This window comes from Oryx dammah, unplaced genomic scaffold (genome assembly GCF_014754425.2).
Source record: "Oryx dammah isolate SB20612 unplaced genomic scaffold, SCBI_Odam_1.1 HiC_scaffold_29, whole genome shotgun sequence".
NCBI lineage: Eukaryota > Metazoa > Chordata > Mammalia > Artiodactyla > Bovidae > Oryx > Oryx dammah.
The window spans coordinates 13,030,118-13,052,889 of NW_024070213.1; the positions used below are offsets into that span (position 1 = coordinate 13,030,118).

General features: G+C 53.9%; 2 protein-coding genes across 6 annotated transcripts; both read right to left on the reverse strand.

Annotated features, from left to right (window-relative positions):
• Positions 1 to 4,075: 4,075 nt before the first annotated feature.
• TEX52 (testis expressed 52) lies at positions 4,076 to 9,689 on the reverse strand. 4 transcript variants are annotated; one of them, XM_040233731.1, is made up of 5 exons: positions 8,973 to 9,689; positions 7,204 to 7,754; positions 5,599 to 6,151; positions 4,846 to 5,097; positions 4,076 to 4,227 (listed from the first exon to the last, which is right to left on the reverse strand). In XM_040233731.1, exons 1-3 carry the CDS (start codon positions 9,042 to 9,044, stop codon positions 5,869 to 5,871), a joined length of 906 nt encoding a protein of 301 aa, XP_040089665.1. In that variant the 5' UTR covers positions 9,045 to 9,689; the 3' UTR covers positions 4,076 to 4,227; positions 4,846 to 5,097; positions 5,599 to 5,868. The 4 variants fall into 4 exon arrangements, with proteins under 4 accessions (XP_040089665.1, XP_040089664.1, XP_040089663.1 ...); XM_040233730.1 differs by lacking the exon at positions 4,076 to 4,227 and adding an exon at positions 4,296 to 4,422; XM_040233729.1 differs by lacking the exon at positions 4,076 to 4,227 and having other exon boundaries at positions 4,296 to 5,097.
• A 1-nt stretch (position 9,690) lies between these two features.
• FOXM1 (forkhead box M1) lies at positions 9,691 to 22,749 on the reverse strand. Of its 2 annotated transcripts, XM_040233707.1 has the most exons (10): positions 22,605 to 22,749; positions 22,277 to 22,361; positions 20,336 to 20,884; positions 19,583 to 19,734; positions 17,799 to 17,999; positions 16,082 to 16,210; positions 15,297 to 15,341; positions 14,687 to 14,756; positions 14,367 to 14,542; positions 9,691 to 11,651 (listed from the first exon to the last, which is right to left on the reverse strand). In XM_040233707.1, exons 3-10 carry the CDS (start codon positions 20,838 to 20,840, stop codon positions 10,638 to 10,640), a joined length of 2,292 nt encoding a protein of 763 aa, XP_040089641.1. In that variant the 5' UTR covers positions 20,841 to 20,884; positions 22,277 to 22,361; positions 22,605 to 22,749; the 3' UTR covers positions 9,691 to 10,637. The 2 variants fall into 2 exon arrangements, with proteins under 2 accessions (XP_040089641.1, XP_040089642.1); XM_040233708.1 differs by lacking the exon at positions 22,277 to 22,361 and having other exon boundaries at positions 22,605 to 22,687.
• Between the last annotated feature and the right edge of the window lie 23 nt (positions 22,750 to 22,772).

Sequence of the window (22,772 nt, forward strand, 5' to 3'; positions counted from 1 at the left end):
GGCAGAACGCTTGTCTCTACTGATGAAAGCAGATTGAGCCTGGGACGTGGCATTCAGACAAACGTGGGTATGTTTCCCATCTCATTCACCAGCTGGGTGACTGACTGTGGGTGAAGCGCTTCGTCTTTCAGAATCACGTCCTCATCTGTAAAACTGAGCTAACGTGTCATCTGCAGAATGGCTGTGAAGTTTGAGCAAGAGGCACAACGGCAAACTGGCTAAGAGGGTTTGGAGGCCTGGGTTTACTCATCTCTAAAATGGGGACCCTGTGGGTCCTTCCTCATCGTGTTGGGAGGGTGATGTGGGCTGGTTCACAGAAAGCTTGCAACTCCCCATCCAACACGCAGAGTCCTGGGTAGTCACCTGCTGCTGTTTGGGAGGTGACATTCATCTTCACGTGAGCGCTCCTGTACACACACACACACACACACACACACACATATACAGGCTCTGATCTAGAGGTTTCTCCCCTCTGCTCTCACAGCACAGCCAGGTCAAGCATCTCTTCCCTTATTTCTCACACTATTTAAAATTGTTTGCTTGTCCATCTTCCCACCAGATACTAGCCTTTATAAAGGCAGAGTCCTTTTCTTTTTTTTGGTCCCTTCTCTCTCCCTATTGTCCTTGCTGCCCCACCCCATCCCCACCCAACCCCAAGTCCTTTGCTTGCCTTTTATCTATGGGAAACTTTAGTCAAAGAATAAGTTTAACCAGAGAAATGAGAAATGTGGAAACAAAGGAAAACAGTCAAAGGAGAAATAATGTAGTCATTAAGCATAGTCAAGGACCTCTAGTTCCTTCTCAAGGGCTATGGATAATATTCTGAGCCATATCATATAAGCTGCTTTATAGATATTGAAACCCCAGGTGGAAGAAGTTAACTACATGATAACCAGACTGCACCCACGATTTCAGTTGCCACAATTCTGAGAAATGGCTTCAGAGAAATGGAAACAAACCGACTCGGGAACTGAAGCTTAACTGTACTGAAAACAATGAAGATGACGCCAGTCAGACCACCGACGACCAATTTCAAGATGACGGTCAAAGCTGACTGTGCTGTTTCTGCACAGAACCCCCTCCCTCTGTCTATAAAAGCTCTTGCCCCACTGATGGCCAGTGGTTGGGGGAGTAGGCCTTCGGACTGACTTCCGTTCTCCCAACTCCGCCCCCTAGTTGCAGGCATCCTTTCCACCAGCCTGGCCTGTTTACTGGCTTTTGAGCGGCAAGTAGCTGGACCCCACACACCTTCCAGTAACATTTTTACACAGTCTGCTGACTGAATTGTCTGGCAAGACTCCAGGACCCAGGAGGAACCATGCCACTCTTACCGAGGACTCAGGTGCTGGGACATCAGCTTGCTGAGCATCCCACCCGCTCTTTCCAGTTGCAGAATCTGCTCACGGCCATCGGCGGTCACTCCAGACCCCCTTCCCCTGGCACCGTGGGACTCTAACTGCCCCTCTCCCTGGGCTCTGCACTCCAATCTGGATCCTGCAAGTGCCCTCAGGAAATCTGGCAAAGATGTCCAGCTCCCCTTGAACATCTTGGACATCACGTGCCTGGTGGGGGTGAAGAGGGGGCTTGGAATCCTGCTTTGCCTTCCCTCTGGCCTCAGCCCATCTCCCCCCAGCCCCGCGTGCCCTTCTTGTGTTTAATGACTTCCTTTCCTGCTTCCATTTCCCTCCATCTCCTCTTTCTCCTCGCCTAAGCTTTGGACCTGCCCGGGGTGGCAGGTGTTGCTCTAGTGACACTCCTGCTAAAGAAGCCACTGATTACTGCCCAGGGAGCCTGTCGCGGTGTCTCACGCCAGTGCTCAGTGACTATCCACGGGAAGCGATGCTGGGCAGGGGGGAACCACGTGTCCTGACTCTGCCTTGGAATCTGTACTATATTGAGATGCAGCAGCTTTCTTCCAGGGGGACCTTTGGGAACGTGCAGTGTGTGTCGCTCGAGATTCACCTGAGATGGGCGAGTCTATGAAGAGCCATGGAAACCATTAGATATTAGATATAACGACAAACAGGCTATAGCAATGAGTCATCCTGTGGTTCAGGGGACAGCCTGAACCAGGAGAAGCTTGGAGGTGGACGAGACGCAGGACGGTGAAGGGCTTGAGCAAGCAGGTCATCGGAGGATGGAGACAAAAGGCCAGTGCATCTCGGGAGGCCAGGAATGGGTCTGGGCGGCCCGGGGAGAGGATGGTGGCTCTGACTTGGCATCCCAGAGCAGGGGTGGGGCATTCTGAGGTATGGAGATGACAGGGGTCAGCTCTGCAGCCAGGTGGTTGAGATGAAGACTGAAGGTCATGGTTGGCTGCCCCGAGACTCCCCAAGGGGCCCTCAGCTCCCCAGCTTCCAGCCTCATAGGCCCCAGCCCTGCTTCATGCCCCAGCCGCCCACTTATGAGCCGGAACCTGGCCGAAGGAGAAGGAGGCTGCGGAGGGGAGGGAGGACCCAGGAGTGGCTCTGAGCCTCTGTGCTGGGGTCCATTTGTGTCCTGAAGCTGGTGGCACCCAGCAGAGCACAGGGTGTCCTGGGGAGGGGTGCAGGATGTGGGCGAGCAGGCCCCAACCCTGCCTCTCTCTTGGATCTGAGAGAGGAGGTGGGCCTTAAGGTGGGCCCTGGCACCAGGGTCATCACCCCCAGAGGCTTTGGAGGACTGCACATCTGTGAGTGGATGTGGGAGGGCGGGGGTAGGGGTGGTTCCTGTGATTGCGGGCTGGTTGGGCTGAGGATGGCTTTGAAGAATCCTTAGAACCAGGAGGACCTGTGGAGCCCCATGGCCCAGTGGGATTCAGGAATTCCAGAAGCCTGGCCTCTGCATCTTTGACTTATGACGGACCAGAGGGCCCCTCAGCGCTGCCGGCAGGAAGGAGGCCGCTATTCAGAGAGCAGAGCAGGAGGGTGGAGGCTGGAGTGGAGGTCCCGAGGGAGGCCGGCAGCCTGCCTTCGGAGAAGGGGGCTGGGTCTGTAAGGCAGGCATCTGTGAAACGCTCCTTACGCCTCTGCTCCTCGGGCTTCAGCTTCTGGCCAGAGAGGATGAGGTTTTCTCCTCTCTCCCATCCCCCTAAAACTTCACATTAACCCTCTAAGTGTCCCCTGGGCTTCTCTTGCTGGGGTGACAAAACTCAGGCCTGATGGGCAAGTGGCCGGAGAAGCAGGATGACCGCAGGGCCCTGGAGCCCAGGGTGCACCAGGAGGGTAGGGACCGCCTGACTGTGTGGCTTGGAGCTAGTCACCTCTCCCTGGGTCTCAGCTTACCATCCAAACCCTTGTTTCCCAGAGCCCGACCTCCTCTGACATGTCGGGATCAAAGGCAAGGAAGGGGCCTCCTCTTCCGGCTCCCATTCTTAATCCAGAGTGAGGAGAAGAGGCCCATCCTTGAGCCCCACACTGCCCTGGAGCACTCTCCTTCACCCCCTGGCTCCGGGCCTCCCCACTGACCCCACACCATGGGGGGAAGGCGGCCAGGAGAAGGACTGTGGTGTAGAATTTTCGAATTGGAACTGGAAGGAACTTTGGAAATGCTCTATACACATCCTCTTTATTATAATTCTTTCTAACGGAGATGGCTTTCACATGACATGGACCACCTTAAAGTTTATCATCCAGAGGCATCTCATTCATTTCGCTTGTGCAGCCAGCACATCTGTGTAGTCCTAAAACATCCTCATCCCCTGAGAGAAAACCCCACACCCGTGAAGCACTCAGCACCCTCCCCAGCACCTGGCCGCATTCATTCCTCTTTGTCTCTAAGGAACTGCCTATTCTGGACACTTTCTAGAAATTGAATTGAGTGGTATGCTCCCTTCTGTGCCTGGTGTCTCCCACTCAGGGTTCAAAGTTCATCCACACTGTCGCCTGTGTCAGTACTTGACGCCTTAGGCTGAAACATCTTCCACTCTTTTATTTCTTTGAGTCTATGGGTAATGATGGACAGTTGCAGGTATGGAGGTCACTTTGCAGGTTTGTCACTTGTTTCTTTTATTTATTCCACTTGTTTCTTTAGTCTATTTTAAAAGTTATTTATTTCTATTTATTTTTGGCTGTGCTGGGTTTTCGTTGCTGCGTGGTTCTCTCTGGCTGTGGTGAGTGGGGGTCGCTCCCTAGCTGCAGCGTGCCGACTTCTCGTTACAGTGGCTTCTCTTATCGCAGAACACAGGCTCCAGGGCCCGTGGGCGTCAGTATGTGGCACGTGCACTTCAGTAGCTGCAGTTCCCGGGCTCTAGAGCACAGCCTCAGTGATTGTGGCGCACAAGCTTAGTTGCTCTGAGACATGTGGGATCTCCCCGGACCAGGGATCAAACCTGTGTCTCCTGCCTTGACAGGCAGATTTTTAACCACTGAGTCACCAGGGAAGCCTCATTCCACTTATTTTTGCCCTAGTGGTTCCCACTGTGTGGAGAAGGAAGCTGAGAGCCTGGGGGGATCAAGGACCCTCTCAGAGGGTGCTCGTCTGGTGAGCGGCTAGACCAGGGCTGGTACCCTGGTGATATTTGATTCCCAGGTGCCTCCTGATTCCCACGGGCTCGAGACAAGTGGGCAAAGAGGGCAGAGGGCAGAGAAGCCAAGAGAAACCAGCTGGGGAAGGTCACTGACGTGGGGGTGTAACGTGGGCGAGGGGAGGGGAGGTGGGCCCCTGGTGCAGCTTCTCCCTCTCCAGCCCCTCCTGCCCACTCTCCACCCAGCCGGTCAGCACCCTTCTGGCCCATGCACTTTGCCTGCCTCCGCTTGAGGTCCCTTGTCTCTGCCTTCCTCCCTCCACCTCCAGTGGGAAACCTGAGGCCCTGGGGTGAGCATGGGCCCTCAGGTGTGGCTCTAGGGGAACTGCTCCCACTTGTACCTTAAATCTCCACTTTGTTCCTGTCCTTCCGCAGAGCCCTGGTCAGCCTTATTCAGACCCAATTCTCCCTCCTCCAGCACAGACTTGGCCTGACCTCTGCTCCCCCAAACTCTGTGCGGGACCCACAACCCAGCAGGGTGCCTTCCAGGCTCTGTCCAGACTTCAGATAATCCAGGGAAGGCTGAGATAGAGGTTGTTTTTGCCTAAGAAGCTTCCTGTGTCCTGACTGATCCCAGTCTTGCTCCAAATGGGCTGTGAGAGTGGAGGTAACTCATTGTCCACCATGCTCTCCCCACACCACACACACGTACACACACAGACAGAGACACACAAGCACACATGGATACACACAGAGACACACACAACACACAAACACAGAGATATACATACAGAGACACAGACACACACAGATATACACACAGAGACACACAAACACAAAGACACACAGAGATATACATACAGAGACACAGACACACAGAGATATACACACAGAGACACACAAACACACAGAGATATATACAAAGACACACACACACAGACACATAGACACACACATACACAGACACACATGCAAACACACACAGAGACACACACAGACATACACAAACAGACACACACACACAGACCACAGACACACACACACAAACATACACACACACAGACACAGACATATACACACAGACACACACACAGACACACAGAGACACACAAACACAGACACAGACACAGACACACACACACACAGGCACACACCGCTTCTCGTCAGGAACTGGATCCTCCTCTGCTCTCCCCAGTCCTCCCACCTGCCTTGAGCGGTCGCTCCAAGAAGACAGAACAGATTAGAATCTCAATAGAGTTTCCAGAAGCCAGGGTACAGATGAGGCTGGGGAGGGTGGTGGGGAGGCTGTCGGCAGAAGCCTGAGTCCTTTGGCCCCTGAGACTTCCTGCTGAAGGTCCTTGGGTTGAGAGCCACAGCTGGGGGCTCTGTGTGCCCACCCTGGTGCCACACGCCTGGAGGCACTCCTACAGGTGTCCAGGTCTCCTCACTGAGGTCCTGCTGGAACGGGCCCTGGAGAGATAGTGGAGGGGCAAGGCCACCCGGCTCTCCAGCAGCGTTTGGTAGTTCTTCACCAGGTCCTGGCTCAGAGGCGCGCTGGGCAGCAAGGCCAGCCTAGCTGCCTGCTCCCGGTAGTGAGGCAGCGGGTTCGGGCAGGGCCAGCTCCTGGCCAGATCATTGGGAAGAGGGTTGGGCATGAGCTGGAGGCCCCCAGGCTGATACCTTCCACCAGCTGAGAAGTGCCGGTACCTGTTGGGGGAAAGGTGCAGAGAGGACAGAGATCAAAAGGGAGACTCAGGGGACAGGGCTGGGGAGGTGATGTTGTCAGCCATCAGCCCATGGGGACCCCTTCCAGCTCTCTGCCCACCTGGACACGGACCAAAGCCCAGTGACCTGCACCCTGCCTGTATGTTTTGACGTGAGGCTGGTGACATCATGCTACGTGGTTGGTCAGTCTTCCACCCTGTGGTAGGGAATCATTCAGATTCTAGCTATTTTTTAAGCCCTCCCACCTCCTCCACCAATGCAGTGCTCCTCGTCCTCAAGGTGAACACCACAATTACAGAAGACCTTCCTGCTCTGACCCACCGCCCTCTGGCCCTGGTCTGCAAAGGCGCAGTGTTCAGTTCTGCCTTGGGAAGTCCACTTTTCACACAACAGAGTTGAATACAGGGCTTCCCTGGTGGCTCAGTGGTAAAGAACCCGCCTGCTAATGCAGGAGGCGTTAAGAGTTGCAGGTTTGATCCCTGGGTCAGGAAGATTCCTTGGAGAAGGGCATGGCAACCCACTCCAGTATTCTTGCCTGGAGAATCCCACAGACAGAGGAGCCTGGCGGACTATAGCTCATGGGGTTGCAAAGAGTTGGACACGACTGAACAACTAATACTTTCACTCTGCCTCTGGCTCTTTGTATTGATAATTGACGACCTCACGACATCCACTGTCTGTCTCACGCTTTGGATACTTGGAGGGTGTGGGCTGGCATTGAGAGGCGTCTTTCCACACCTGTGCAGTGGTACCTGCCTTTTGGAAGCTCCTGGAGGGCAGGGACTGAGTGACGTGTCTCTGTATCCCCAGGGCCTGGCAGGTGTACAGCACACAGCTGGATCCCTTAAACTTCCCTTAAGTCATCAAGCCCCTCCCGTGCTGTGGTTCCCTGGCCTCCACCCCTCCCCTCCAGCTATGTTCAGACAGAGTGTGGTTTTTAGGACGAGGAGGGAAGGTAAAGCATCAAAAAGAGGAACGGAAGAGGGAGGGGTCACCTGGACACAGGTGGGCTCCCTGATGAGGGAGCTCCTTACTTCTTGGAGGCCTTGGGGGGAAGGATGTTGCCATGGGTGTCGAGTGGGGGCGCCCTCGCTTCACTCCTCAGCTTGAGCTTCTCTGCCTCTTGGAGTTCCTTCACCGTCCTGAAGATCACCTGTTTCCTTCTGTTCCTGTCCAGGAAGATCGGAGTACAGGAGATAAAGGTCAGGAAGCTGTTTTGACCGAGCCAGGAGGGAGGGGGCACGGGCGGCTCTGCTGGGGGCCGATGGTGGGCCCTGGAGTCCGTCAGCCAGCGCCAGACGTTGCTGTCGTAGGGCTTGTCGGGCCTGGAGGGGAAGGTGGCCGGCAGACGCCCGACGTCCAGCCAGGTGTGGAAGCCCCAGGTGTGCTGGGCGGTGTCCTTCCAGGGGCAGGCCAGTCGCTGGCGCACCTTGGCCTTCATCTCCGTGTAGGGTGGTGGCTTCAGGGCCAGCTGGTAGTAGGCTTGCTGGGTGAAGCCGGGCAGCTCCTTGGGCTCCCTGGGGAGGAGGAACTCGCGTTGGGCCCACGTGCAGGGGGTCGGGAGGGTCTCATGGGCGTGGACCATCTGGGGAGAGACAAGGGAGTCTGGGGTGCTCTGACTCTCCTCCCCAGAGAAGACCAGCTGCCAGCCGCCTCTGGACTCGGGTTCTCATTAGGACCTAGTGGCCTGGCCAGGGACTGTTTCTGCCCTGCCCTCGAAGTGGGTGGCACTCTGTGTGATTCACATGCAACCTCATCAGTCTTTCTCTTTCCATCTGTCGGGTTTTGGCTTTGATTCCAGCCTCTTTCCTCAACTGACATGTTCCCACTCCTCACTTGGACTTCACCCCTCCTCCCATGCTGGGTCCCCATTCCTGCCTGGGGTCTAGAGCTCCTCTCCAGAAAATGCTGCTTCCAAGCAGAGGTTCTCCAGAGGGTGGGCCGGGGCTTTTCTGTCCCAGCTCCTCCCCTCCCCAGCTTCTCTGTGATTGCTGCATTCCCCTCATTCCTCACTGAGATACAAGCAAGTGCAGGAAGCATTAGATGAGGTTCTTCCCCTTTCTCCTCCTTTCTCCATGAAATAAACTAGCAAAGATGTACTTGACATGTTGCTGAACACTTATCCACATCTCATGTAACCCTCACAGGCTTCCCACGTGGCTCAGATGGTAAGGAATTTGCCTGCAATACAGGAGACCCAGGTTCAATTGTGTTGGGAAGATCCCCTGGAGAAGGACAATGGCAACCCACTCCAGTATTCTTGCCTGGAGAATTCCATGGACAGAGGAGCCTGGCGAGCTACAGTCCATGGGGCTGAAGAGAGTCGGACATGACTGAGCAACTTTTACTTTCATGTAACTCTCACAGCCTTCGAGCAAGTGCTACTGTTCCATCTCAAAGATGCTAAAAGCAAGGCACAGGAGGGTGAAGAGCTTGCCCGCAGCGCTGAGCAAGGATGGTGGAGTCGGGCCCCAGGCTGTGCTGCTTGGGACCCCCATGCTTCCCCAAAATGCCTCTCCTTCCCACTGGCCCCGAGGACTTTTCTATTTCCAAAAACTCATTCATTTCTTGGGCCCAGTCCATTGAGTCAAGTCCACACCAGCACCCTGTGGGGAGGGTCTGAGAGGTCGTGATCAGACATCTCTCCTCTCCTCTGAACCCTGTGTTCACAGGGTCACAGGATGCAGGTTCACATGCCAGGAGCTCAGCTGCCCAGGGGAGAGCAAGGCCCATCCCAGGGTGGGGACAGCCCCTCGCCCAGCGGGATGCAGAAGGCCGCTGCAGAGGCGTCCCTGCCTCCTACCTTCAGGAAAGTCTCTCTCACTCGGGATGGGTCTTCTAGCCCTCTGGATGGTCTTTGGAGATGGCTGGCCATTTTTCTGGGCTCCCCGGCAGCAGGGGCAGCTTGGTAGGGAAGACTTTCTTGGCAGCATTGTTTGCCGCTGGGGTTGCTATGGCAATGCTTCCTGGGTGGCAACGCAGGGAGGAGGCCTTACGCCTCCCTTGGAGGGCTCACCTGTCCCTTGGTACCTGGCTGCCTTTCAGGTGAGGTGGGTGGGGGATAGAACTTGTAACAGGAGCTGCTTCAGGGGCGGGACTTCTTGCTAGGAAGGCAGGGGGAGAAAGGCAGCGGGAGAAAGGCAGGGTCGCTGGCTCCCAGGATCCTTAACGGCCCATTCTTCCCTAACGTTGGGGGAGGAGGGTTGCTGGGTAGGCCTTTCTCTTAGGGAGCTCTCTCTGAAAGGCCCAAATTCCTCCAGCAGGTTCAGAGATCCCGAAAAGAGGCCAGTTATGAGGGACCAGCATGGGAGACCTGCAGCTGACTGCTGAGTTAGAAGAGGTACCAGGGTGGGGTGGGGGACTGCGGGGACCGGGCTGAAGCCCTCTGCACTCTCCTTCCAGGGCTCCAGGTCAGCTCCAAGCCTTGCATCTTCCCCATCGCCAGGTTCACTGTCACCTGCTTTCCTTCCCGGCCCCTCCTCGCGCCACAGGGACCAGACACCAGCACACACAGACCAGCATGTGCCCTTGGGCTTTATTGGGTAGGTAGTTACAGTAGTGTTCTGGAGCCGGGGCCTGTGCACTCGGTCAGCAGGGACCCAGGGCGGCTCTCTACGAAGCGGTGGTGCCAGCTAAGGTGGGCAGGCAGGCCAGGTAATGAGGGCAGGCTGGCTGGCCTCCACCTCCTGTCGTGTCTCTCTGGCATGATTAGGCTCCTTATCAGAGAAACGTCTCTTGGGTATGTGGGGGCAGCCACTCTGGTCCAGGTACCTCCACTCCCACCTCAACTCTTGACCCATAATAAGAGCCCCCTTTACCAGGATTTCTTCGTGCAGGAAAGCTGACTTGGAAATGGGGGCTGGTGGGAGGGAAGGGCAGTGAGAGGCACCCTGGTAGGCAGACCCACTCCTCTGGGCACCCACTGCGAGGAACTCTCGAGGGAGGGGCCCCGAAGGAACCGTGCACTGCAGCCCTCCCGCCTCCAGAAGCCAAAAGCAAGGAACAGAGCAAACTGGAACCCCCACCCCGTCATCCTGCCCCTTTCCTGGCAGTCTCTGGATAATGATCTAAGATAGGCTTATGCTTATAATTAAGAGGATAATTTGGAGAGCATACACTATTTACAAGGGCCACCTTGCATGCAGCAGGGAAGGTGGAGGGGTGTTGCTGGGCAGAGATGCCAACAGTCTGGGGGCCCCTCCTCCCCTCTCACCCTTGTTTCTGCTGTTCCCACCCTCAGCGCCTGGTGGGGAGTTGGGGGCACAGAGACCAGCCCCTAGTTCCTTGCTGCTTGCAGAAGGCCCAGGGGTGGCTTAGACAGGGCGCCTGCTGTAGCATCGCCAGTCAGGGGAGTGGGGCGCTGGGCGAGCAGACGGCCCCCGTTGACTGTCCTCGCAGAGGACTCGGAAGGCCGGCCCCTGAGCGTCTGGAGAGCGAGTGGATGGCTTGAGGGGCAGGAGCCCTGCCTCTACCGCAGGTCAGGAATGCACTGAGTCCAGCCAACGCTGCCGGGGCCCAGCAGGTCCTCCTCCAGGCCAGGGAAGCTGATGTCCAGCAGGATTTTGCTGAGGCTGTCGTTCATTGTGTCCAGGATCAGGCCCTCGGTCAGAGAGCGGTTGGCCGAGAGGCCGGCTACCTGCGGCTCGGGGGAACCCGGCTTGGGGACCTCCATATCAGAGGGTGGGCAGCTGCTGAAGGGGTCAGTGGCGAGGTCAAAGGGTTCGGAATTGAGGAGCTCTCGGGGGGAGTCAAAGAGGGGGACGCTTTTCAGTGGGGTGGCACTGAGATCCACGAGCTCCAGGGAGTCCGGCAGGGGGCCAAAGGCACCCTGGGGGGTTCGTACAGGGCTGAAGTCGAGCCCCCCGACTTTGGCTGGGGGTGTGAGCCTCCAGGACTCAGGGGTCGTGGGGAGGGCAGATTTGCTGGGGGTGGAGGAGGTGGGCAGCATCTCCTTAATGGGTGTCTTAAAGGGGCCTCCGTCCTCTGGAGGGGAGCCGAGCTGGCAGGTGGGCTGCGGGGGCCCTGCCAGGGCTGGTTGGGGAGCCCCTGGGCCCTCGGAGAGGAGCAGCTCAGGCTCGTCCAGGCGGGGTGGCACGAGGTGCTGTTTCCTCCGAGACCGGCTCATCTCCCGCCCCTCCCTGCGTTTGATCACCAGCAGGTCGGAGACACGGCGGGCGGGGGACCTGGACCCGGTGCTGGAGGACTTCTTGGGCCTAGGGGTTGGGGAGCAGGACGAGTCCTCCCAGGAGTGGGATGACTCCTCCTTGACCGATGGGCAGGGTGAAGGCCACTCTTCCAGGGGTGGGCTCTCGACTTTGATGGGCCTCCCTAGATGTGGTGTCTCCTCCCCAGGCTGGACATCTTCCTCCTTGATGGACGGGACAGGAAGCAGAGGAGACAGTCCTTCCGAGAGGAGTAGCTTCTCCTCTGTCACTGGTCCTGCCATGGGCAGAGAGGCCACCCCCTCGTCCGCTAGCAGCACCTGGAAGGGAAGCAGGACACACTGAGAGGGAGCCCCGCGGAGGCCATCAGGCACCGGAGCGCGGGGGGAACACAAGCTTATCACTGAGACGAATGACGTGCTGGTTTGGTGCCGATCCTCCTGTCTTCAAAGTCTTGAAGACTATTAAATATGAGACCGTGTGATGAAGGTGGTAGTTTAATTCTGGGGGTAAAAAGAGCATTTTCTATGCCGCGGGTGTAATTAGCACCCATCCAAGAGAAAATAAAAGTGGATGTCTGTTTCATACAAGGACTTAATCAGAAAAACTAAAACCATTCAAATCCTGAAAGGAGATCTAGGAGAGTACGTCTATAATCTGAGGGTCAGCAGCGGGGTAAACTTTCTAAACCAAGACTGGAACCCCAGAAGCTGTAAAAGAGAAGAGAGACATATTTGACTATATAAAAATAGAAATCTTACTGCGGCAAGAGAGATCATAAAGTTAAGAAGCAAGCAAGAGGAGTAAAAAAATATCTGAAAAGACAAGTTATAAACTTTTTAACAAAACCCTGTAAGAAGACAGGCCATGAGTGTAAATAAGCATCTCACAGTGAACGATTCCAAGTGACCGAACATGGTAAAAAGCTGCTGACTTACGCGTAAGGAGAAGAAGGTGAAATGAAACAAGCAAGTATCCTTCACACACTGGACATGGGCAAGCATTGTAAAAGGGTGATGATACCAATTGCTGGCAAACAGGGCTTGTTGGTATGTATGTGAGTTGTCACAGATTTTTCTTAAAATCAATCTTGCAGTATTTAATAAACTTTAAAAGACTTGCCCCCTCAGCAAACTCATGTCTTGTTCTCTACCCACAGAAATGAAAGCACCAGCAAGAAAAGATACTTGCAAAGGTATTTATTACAATGTTGGTCAGAGGGCAAAAAAAGCCTGAAAAAAATGTGCCCATGAAAGCAGAATGGTTAGAAAATTTATGGCAAAGCCACATCATGGACTATTATGTCCCATTAAAAATTAGCGAATAAGGAGCTTCCCTGGTGATCCAGTGGTTAAGAATCCACCTTCCAATGCAGGGGACCTGGGTTTGACCCTTGGTTGGCGAGCTACGATCCCACATCCCTGGAGGCCAAAAAACCAAAACATAAAATAGAAGCAATATTGTAACAAATACAATAAAGACTAAAAAAAAAAAAAGTCCACATCAAAAAAAAAAATCTTAAAAAAAAAAAAAATAGTGAATTAGAGAGATGCCAAGTGATTGGAAGAATTTCCATGGGGCAGAAAGAGTAATACGACAAGGCTCTGGGTGGTGTGTGCGCATGTGTAACACGGTTACGGTGACCCACGTACGCAGAGCATACTAAGAGCATGAAGGAATCATGGGAGAAGGTACGCTAAACTGTCAACATGGCTTATCACGGGAAGCAGGGGGGACATGGGGAAGGTGAGGAGAGGCAAAATGAAGGAGGAAAAAAACTGCAAGACTGCACTGAAACAAAAACACTATCCATGCTACAGTCACATGAATGCATTTAGGGAAAATTATCTATGCTGGTATGTATACTTTTATGTATATTAAAGTGATATTTTTAAATTAAAAAACAAAAGCAAACCCGAGTCTCTTTATCTGAAGTTGCAGCTACTTCCATCTCTGAGAAAGGGGCAGAGGGGCCCTTCCTTAATCTGTTACAGGCCCAGTCCTGCTCACAGATTCTTCTCTATGTCATGGTGGGGTTGTAACTTGCCCTCTCCAGCCTTCCAGCTCGACCGCTGAGGCTCAGCCAGGAGCAACTCTCCCCAGGGGACTCTCAGCAACACCAGAAGATGTCCTAACTGTCACATCAGGCGGTGCTCCTGGCATCCGGCAAAGAGACCATGGATGCGGTTTCTAAGCAGCCCTTAGGGCACAGGGTGGCACCCTGCCCCCACAAAGCACTGTGCATGCTCAGTCGCCTCCGACTCTTTACCACCCCATAGACTGTAGCCCACCAGGCTCTTCTATCCATGGGATTTTCCAGGCAGGAACACTGAAGTGGGTTGCCATTTCCTTCTCCAGGGGATCTTCCCACCCAGGGATCGAACTCGAGTGTCTTACATCTCCTGCGTTGGCAGGCCGGTACTTTACCACTAGCGCCACCTGGGAAGCCGTGAATGTCAGCTGTTTGGAGGTCGAGAAACCCAGGGCTAGACTGTCCAGCCACTCTATGGTTGTGACTGGGTGTGCCCCAGGCCATGCCCTTTACAAGGCCCTCTCCACACTGTTTGCTGCCCCGGCCAATGTCTTAAGCCTGCTTCCCTAGTGAACTCTTCCTGAACCTCCCAGCCCATCTGCTATAACAATCACCCCCATCTCAATTCTCACAAACTCATCAGGCACATGTGGGCCTTCCAACACCACTTACATTGTAAAGTTCCTTTTTATTGGGAAATTTTTTTTTTAAGGATAGTTTACTAGTTTTTTTTTTTTTTTTAAGGCTATGCTGAGTGTCATGCAGGATCTTAGTTTTTTGATCAGGGATCAAACCCATGCCCTCTGCACTGGGAGTGTGGAGTCTTAACCACTGGACCACCAGGGAAGTCCCTAACAAGTTCTTTTTTGGCTCTTACAACACTTGCATTTTCCTGTGTATCGATGCCTGGTCTACCCACTAAATTTACGAGCTTCTCAACGGACACGAAGCAGAGCCCGTCACAGACTGGAGTCTCTCCTCGGAGAAGACCTGAGGCACTGACCTTGGGGGCGATACGGACTCGCTTGCTGTGGCGAGCAAGCTCTGAGCTCATGAGCGAGGCTGCGAGGGGCAAGGGCACCTTGACCGAGGGCTGCAGCACCAGCGATGGGTTCGCGGGGAACTGGATGGGCACCAGGTACGAGCTGACCCGCGGCAGTAGTGGCTTCATCTTCCGCCCTGGGGGAACAGGATTGGTCAGGAGCAGGTCCAGGGCCGGGTCCCCTCCCAGCCCTGGGTTCTTTGCTCTCCTTCCCTGGGCTCTGAATCCCGCATCTGCCCCCTATGGGTGTGCCCAGGGACCATGCCTCCCCCTATACTAACGTGCACCCAGGGGGAGTTCGGTTTTGATGGCCACGTTCCGGCGGAGATCAGGGTTGGGCCGTTTCTGCTGCTGCTTGGGACAGAGAGGGAGAGAGACAGACCTGGGTCAGGAGGGTAGGGGGACGGGGTAGGGGTCCCCACCAGCTGCTCCAGGACCGGGCACGGAGTGGACCAACCGCCTGGTCCCAGGAAGGTGGCAACAGAGGCACAGGGCGGCGGGCGATCCTCCCACCTCATCCAGGGGTCCTCACCCCCAGGGTGCAAAGCATGGAGCTCTAGGAGGGCAAAGAAAAGCCAGGTAGAGAAGAGAGAGCAACGGCCGCCCGCTGGGCCTGTGCCGTGCACCTCATCAGCATCCGGCAGTGAGCCTGTGGCGGGTCCCCCTGCCACACGTGCTCTGCTCAGGCCACCTTGATGAGTCCACAGGAGTGGGAGGCGGTGGCAGTCACTAGTGTCCTGATGCCCAGAAGCAAGGCTTTGCGTCCAGGGCTGGCAGGAACACGGCCACAGGCTCCCGTCTCCAGCTAACACCTTGTCCCCGTCACTGAAGCCATGCTGAGCGTGGAGGGGAAACAAGGCCGAGCCCCGAGCGAGAGGGAAAGAACCTTACTGATTCCGAGTGCTCGGGCGAGTGTGCAGACCCTGGGTCCAGTGGCTGGTGGTGGATGGGCATCGTGGGAGAGAAATGAGACCAAGTTACCACCAGTGCAGTCAAGCTGACCAGATGGATACACCTACTCCGGATGGACGCCCAGGGCCACCCTCAACTATGGGCTCTCCCGGGAGAGTGGAGGCAGCTAGTGGCAGCCTTGTGGGCACTCTGAAGCCCCAAAGTGATCGCTTCTGACGAGAGATTCTGTAGGCTCCGTTTCTACTCTCCACTGTAAAGATCGGCTTTTTAAAAACCCAAGAATCACCTGAGATTCTTGCTAAAAATATACTCCTGGGCCCATCCCAGGCTTACTGAATCAGAAGCCCCAAGAGGGGCTTGGGAGGCTGTACTTTAAGAAGTATCCTAGGTAGTTCTTATCACAGGGCAGTAGGGGCCATCCTGCCCCAGGAGGTCCCCTTTCTGGAACAGAAGTCCTCTCTGGGGCCTGGTCTAGCAGAGAAGGTGCTGTTCCTTATGGGCTGGTTGGCCCTTAACTCTGCCCTTAGCAGACAAGCTCATCCCAAGGAGGACTTGCTTCTTTCTTATTTTTTGGTGGAGAGGAAAGTTTGCTTTATTTAGGATGCCGGCAGCTGGGGGTGGGGTAGGGCAGGGGGGGTGGAAGGATGGATTCTTATCCGAAGGTTGGCTGCCTGCCCCCACCCCCACCAAGGACTTGTTTTCTTTCGAGATGGACATCATGACCTCCAGCACTGGCTCTGTTTGGACAAAACCAGTACGCTTACCTTAAACACCTGGTCCAGTGTCAGGTAGCGATTGGCACTGGGGTGAATGGTCCAGAAGGAGACCTTGCCGTTGGCAGACGTCTCGCGGACGAACATGTCATGTAGAGAGAGGTTGTGGCGGATGGAGTTCTGAAAGTGGAGGACACAGCTCATCAGCTACTCTGGCTCTGGGAGCGCCACCTCCGATGGCCCCGAGGAGGTCAGCCCCCAGCTTCGTGTCTCATAACCTTGGCTGCTGGTCGTTCTTGGGACTGTCCGCTTGGCAGGCCAGGTGACCTGGGCCACCAACCCAGCTGTCCCGTGGGGACAGAGACCGGGGCTGTTACTGGGGTGGTAATAAGCAGAGACCTAAACAGCTGTTGGGGGCTGGGAAAGATGAGTGAGGCTGCGGCAATAAGCGGTAGCCAGAGAGGTGGGGGGAGAAATTACAATGCTGGGGAGTTCCCTGTTGTACCAGCAGTTAGGACGCAGTGCTCTCACTGCTGGGGCCTGGGTTGAAACCCTGGTCGGGGGACTGAGATCCTGCAAGTCACAAGGTGCAGCAAAAAAATAAAAAAGAAATCAGAAAGCTGGGGAATTTAGTTGAGGTGAGAGTGTGTGGCTGAGAGTTCTGCTGTGACCTAGATGTCCACTGACAGATGAATGGATAAAGAAGTTACAGTACATATATATACAGTGGAACATTACTCGGCCACGAAAAGGAACACATTTGAGTCATTTGCAGAGACATGGATGAACCTAGAGCCTGTTATAGAGTGAAGTGAGTCAGAAAAAGAAAAATAAATATCGTCTATTAACATATACATACGGACTCTAGAAAAATGGTACAGATGAACCTAGCTGGAGGGCAGGAATAGAGACAGAGACGCAGAGAGCAGACTGGTGGAAATGGTGGGGAAGAGGAGGGTGGGGTGAACTGGGGGAGCAGCACTGAAATACATATGCCTCCACGCGCAAGACAGATGGCTAGAGGGAAGCTGCTGAATAGCATAGGGAGCTCAGCTCGCTGCTCTGCGATGGCCGAGAGGGCTGGGCTGGGGTGGGGGGGAGGCTCAGGAGGGAGGGGATATATGTGTATAGCTGATTCATGTCGTTGAACAAGAGAAACCCACACAATATTGTAACGCAGTTATGTGCCAATTAAAAATAAGCAAATCAATAAACACTATAAAAAAGATTCCTGCTGTGGGGAAAACAATCCAAAAGCCCCTCGGGCTTGGGACAGAGCATCCGTTGGGCACCTGAGCTGCGGCTGTGAGGCCTGCATGAGCTATGGCTCCAGGGCATCTGTTTTCCCATGAACACGAGGCAGAGAACATCCCCACCTACTGGAGGAGAGATGTGACTTTACAGGAGGTGAACCTTGGATCTTGAGGCTCCCAGATTATTATTTTTTTTTCATCAATGTCTTTTCACAAAGCTACCTAGACACTCTAGCTGCTGTTCAGTGTAGCTCAGAAGTGGGCTCTGAGCGTCACTGAGGAGTGTGCGTTACCCGGGGAGCGACAGATCAAGTGGCTGCAGGGCTCTCACTGACGGTTTTGCCTGGATCCAGCAGGGTCAAGTCTCAGTCCAAAAGTTACGACTATTGTTTATGGTTCTAGCTTCGTCGGCACTTAACTCCTCCCCCCGCACCAGACACAGACTACCACTTTGCTGTGCAGACCAAACGACAGGCCTGAGCGACCTAGACTGTGGTTGTTGCGGGACATGGTACCTTCCAGCCTGGCTTGGCAATGTGCTTGAAATAGGGGAAGTGGTCCTCGATCCAAGTGTAGATGTCTTTCAGGGTCATACGCTTCCTCTCTGTGCTGTTGATGGCGAATTGTATCAGGGCCATGTAGGAGTATGGGGGTCGTTCAGACACGGAGTCCGGCCAGGGTGCCGACGCTCCAGGGGGCCTCTCCACCTGAGGGCTCTGAGAAGCCAAAGGGAAAGGAAAAATAGGCCACGAAAGGAGGGGTCACAAGGCCTCCCCTGCCCTACCCCCACCTTAAGAACACTCTCTAGAGAAAGCTTTTCTCCCACAGACCCGAACAGAAACAAACTCATCCTAGACCACTATTCTATAGGAGAGAACTTTAGGGTCAGGAAGGATTTTGGAGACGATCCCATCCAGTCTCTGAACACAGGACCACTTCTCTGTCATCTATCATTCTGTTGAGAATATTGCCCGGGAATAAACAGAAGTCCATCTAGTCTTGGCTGTGAAAGCTTTCAGGAAAGTCTGGGCATATATTATGACCTTAAAGCACCGATCGTATGTTAAAACTATCCCCGTTTTTCAGACCTCAGGGTTGAGGGACCTAGGTCTTGGTCCGATTCCTGCTCCTGAAGTGATGTGAACAAGCCCATCTCCTTCCAGTGTTTGTAGAACAGAAATATTCCCCAAAGTATGAGCAGACAAAGGTCAGCAATGCACACATCTCGATAAGTCTGAAGCAAAGATCTGATCATCCATATTTAAAAAGATTGACCTATAACTTCAGGGAATTCCCCGGCGGTCCAGTGGTTAGGACTCTGCTTTTACTACCAGGGGTGTGGGTTCAATCCCTGGTCAGGGAACCAAGATCCTGTAAGCTGCGAGGTGCAGCCACAACAAAATCCGAAAAATCAACCCCCTGCTTTGGGAATTCCCTAGAGGTCCAGTGGTTAGGGCTTGGCAGTTTCACTGTGGTGGCCTGGGTTCAATCCCTGGTCAGGGAACTGTTATAAGATCCCACAAGCCACGAGACACGGCCCCCTTTCCCCTCAAAAAAACTGAGCTATAACTTTATAAAGTACACAAGTTTTAAGTGAACAGCTCAATTTTCACTTATGCACACATCCACATAAATTTTCCCCTTTAAAAATTATTGATGGGACTTCCCTGGCAGTCTAGTGTTAAGACCCCACGTTTCCAAGGCAGGAGGCAAGAGTTTGATCTCTGGCGGGAGAGCTAAAATCTCCACATGCTGCTGACAAGGCCAAAAAAAAACCTGTTGAATGAGGAATTAGGGGTATATATAAAGAGCAACCACGAAAAATAAACCCAGACCACACAAATGGGTCAAATCAATTTTGATTGGAGAGACTGAAAATTCACAACTCATTGTATTTGCTGTTAATTTGTCTTCTAATAAAGCAATCTTGTTAAAAAGGCTGTACTCCTTTTCCACTGTCGGAATACCTCTTTAATGTTCAAGCGGCTTTCTGAACTAAGGCCTCTTCATTAGTCCCTGAATACTAAGTACCTGCTAAGGATAGAGCATTAAACCCAGTGCTTACAGGGTACAGGGTGAGCCAGAGCAATCTGCCCTCAAGGAAATTTCCCAGATGGGGGTAGGGGGAAAGATCCCAGGCAGAAAGGAAGCTCCAAATTATTCAGAATAAACACTAAATAAAGTGCTAACACGAAAACTTGGCAATTCTGCTCCACAGCCTACCTGACCTACTTTCCTTCTTAGAAATTCCCTGTACTGGCTCTGACTGCCCTGGTGGGGGACAGGACCGTTCATTCACCTTGGCCTGACTCTGCTCCAGGTGACGATTCTCCTTTTCTTCCACCTCTTGCTTGATGCTGCAGGAGCCCAGCCCATCGGAAGTCATCTTTCCAAGCCACTGGATGTTGGTCAAGCTGTTGTCCAGGGGGCAGCTGGCTGCCTCACCGCTAGCTACAGGGGAGACAACCCAAGACGCCATTTAGCCGCCCGATTCCCTGCCTGGCAGGGAGGCATCACCTCTGCAGGAGATGACCGTGATTAGGGATCACCCCTCCAGGACCTCTGCCCTTAAGCACAGAGTGAGCATGCTGAATCTATGGTGCCCTTTTAGGATTTCGGGAGAAATTCAGGAGCTCGGCTCAAGTTGCATTTCAACCTCAGCCACCCTGAGCCTCAGAGATTGGTCAAGGCAACCTTACAAAAAGCATGATCGAACACTTCAACAAAGTAAGTCATTTTTCCATCCCGTGTTTCTCCTTTATTAAGATGGAGAAAGATTCCTACTTCTTTATGTGGTCACTGCAAAGGAGAAATAGAAACAATAAACAAATCCTTTTCCAATATAAAGAAGGCAACAGAATGCTGAATTACATTGCAACCCTGTCGACAGGGCCCAAGGATCTGGGTCAAGGTTTCAGGATGAAGGAAGGCAAGACTTTCCCCCAGTTCAGGCAGACGCCTGTGTGCCCTAGATATCAGCATGTCTGACTACGGTCCTTGCACCAGAGAGCAAAGACTGGCTCCTCCCCCCTTTGCCTTACGGACCACGTACCACCGTTCTTCCATCTCTGCCCAGGAAGGACTCCCGCTGGTCTTGGAAGATTCTCATCCCCAGTTGCAGACTTTGGTCCCAGGGTCTCGGTGATCACTTCTGTCCTCTTGGGGTCCTTGCTGGTTTGGGCTTGGTGTTGGGGTCCTGGAGGGGGAGTGGGGGCTCCCCCGCAGCTGATGAGGATGAATCTGTTGGGCCCGCTGCTGCCGCTCTCCTTCCCTTTGGCGGTCAGTGCCGTGATGATGCTCTGGATATTGGCGTTGTTGGGGACGACCACCACTTGGGTGTTGGGCATGGTTGGGTGGTTCAGGATCTTGATTCCGGCTGGAAACTTGCAGGGGTTGGGCTCTGCCACCTCCTTGGGGGCTTGCGCTTGAGCAGGCTCTTGTTGGGCAGGGGGCCCCTTCGCCTCCTCCTCTGCTGTGTCACCTGGGGCATTTTGAACAGGAAGGGGCAGCCTCCGTCTTTTGAGAATCAGTGGCCGACGAGGGCTGGTTTTCATCATGAATCTGTGCTTTCACTCTCCATTGAGCATCATAAGCCTGGACCCTGCAAAGGGCAAGGGTCAGCGAGAGGTCAAAGGTTTGTTAGGCTGAGAAGGAGGTTCTGTTAGGGAGGGTCTTCCTCATCATGTGACCAGTAGTGTGAACCCACAGGCCCAGGTGAATGCTCCCTGGGCCTCTGCAAAGACCGCGCACTATGAGATGAGTTCTATAGACAAAACTGAAGCAAACAGAAGAAATTCAAAGTGAAAGTGGGAGAGTGGGATAAGGTTGGCTGTAGGTCCACATAGTCAAGGCTCTGGAAGTTTAAGAATGTTTTGGGAATTCCCTGGCGGTTCAGCCCGTTAGGACTCTGCGCTTTCACTGCCAAGGGTGTGGGTTCAATCACTGGCTGGGGAACTGAGATCTGCAAGCTCTGCGGTGTGGCCAAAAGGAATGTTCAGCTACAGAAACAAGTGGAGAAGCTACAAAAATGAGGAAATGTCTCTTCTTGCCTAGTCTAACACAGACCACTTGCGATAACTGTCAGGATGAGGACCCTGGAACAGGCCATCCTGACAGAACTCTGATCCCAGGATCCATTCTAGCCTAGACCACTTGGTCTGAGCCCATAGAATCAGAGGAAAAAGGCAGATTGTACCATTACACTACTGTCACACCATTGAAGAAATCATCTCCCAGTGCACAAGGCTTCAGACAGAAGGGAAACTGCTCTATTCAACACCCAGAGTAATGCTGAGGGGTGACATCGTTTCATGGGCTATTATGCTATCACTGATCTTAAAAAAAAGTATATACATTTTTTTCTTTCACAATTTGCAAACTATTTATATAGCGACATTTTAGTACCTGCATATGCTTGTTCATATTTCAACTTTCTAAGCATGTTACCATCTTACTTAACTTCTCTTCCAGAACCAAGACTATAATCCTTGTCTCTTGACTAGTGCTGTGCATTAAGGAAGAGTTTTATCTTTTAAAAATTGTGTTTTGTTGATTTTGACAGATCCATGGCATACTCTACTATTGTGCGAAGTAGTGAAATTCTGCTGAGAGGTACTTTGAGAGACAGAGTAACTGTCTGCCTCTTCTTTAGAATACCTGCAATTTCCCTAGAAATGACCGTCACGCTCGTCTGACATTTGCCATCTGCTTAGAGGTCACAGACCCTCTCCACTCTGCCGCCTCCCTTTCCTTTATATCTAGGTTTCCTCTACCTTCAAATCTCAGTTTTACTTCCACCTCCTATCTCTTCGGCCCTCCCTTCCTCTCTCCACCCATCAAATCAGTAGATGCTAGTATTTCTTCCTCGCCCCCAGAAAGATATTTTCCTGGTCTAAAGCGTCTTAATTTTTCCTTCTACTCTGACCAGCTTACTTGCTACCATTGCCAACACTTTCCAGCCCGGAGATTTCCGGAGCGGCTCTCGGGGACTCACCCCTATCCAGACCAGGGCAAGGCTGCGGGGGTCTCCGGAACCCGGAGGAGGGTCCTGGGACAGGGCGGAGTGGAGACTGGGTTACCTAGAAGGAAGAGCACCTGGGCTCAGGGGAGTGTGCGAGCCCCGGCAACCAGCGCAGTAAGCTTAGAGGGACCCCAGCCGCAGGGGAAAGGCTGGGGGGCTCAGTGGGAGAGGTGAGGGGGGTTGGGGGCCGGGAGGCTGGATGCAGCAGCGCGGCGCACTGTCGCTAGTCCCCCCAACCCCCCGGCCGGAGCCAGCTCTCCGCGCCCGCCGGCCCCGGGCCTCCAGCCCGCCGCCCACTCACCTCGCTGCACCGCCGGCTCCGGGCGGCTCGGCGCTGCTCCGACCTGCGGGCCAGGCCGCGACCCCGGCTGCGGGGCGGGGAATCCCGGGATCCCGGCGGGGGAGGGGAGGGGGGGAGGGTGTCCCAGGCCCGGGCCGGGGGTGGGGTCCCGCTCTGGGGCTTTCAGTT

Excerpts from the sequence above, each read along its gene's own strand:
- FOXM1 (XM_040233707.1), bottom strand. The coding sequence starts at position 20,840 with ATGATGAAAACCAGCCCTCGTCGGCCACTGATTCTCAAAAGACGGAGG. Across the intron at positions 18,000-19,582 it reads TGGAGCAGAGTCAGGCCAAG|AGCCCTCAGGTGGAGAGGCC; the intron begins GTGAATGAACGG and ends TTGGCTTCTCAG. Across the intron at positions 11,652-14,366 it reads GAGTCCGTATCGCCCCCAAG|GTGCTGCTAGCGGACGAGGG; the intron begins GTCAGTGCCTCA and ends CTTCCCTTCCAG.
- TEX52 (XM_040233731.1), bottom strand. The coding sequence starts at position 9,044 with ATGGCCAGCCATCTCCAAAGACCATCCAGAGGGCTAGAAGACCCATCC. Across the intron at positions 7,755-8,972 it reads TGAGAGAGACTTTCCTGAAG|ATGGTCCACGCCCATGAGAC; the intron begins GTAGGAGGCAGG and ends GTCTCTCCCCAG. Across the intron at positions 6,152-7,203 it reads CCCCCCAAGGCCTCCAAGAA|GTACCGGCACTTCTCAGCTG; the intron begins GTAAGGAGCTCC and ends TTCCCCCAACAG.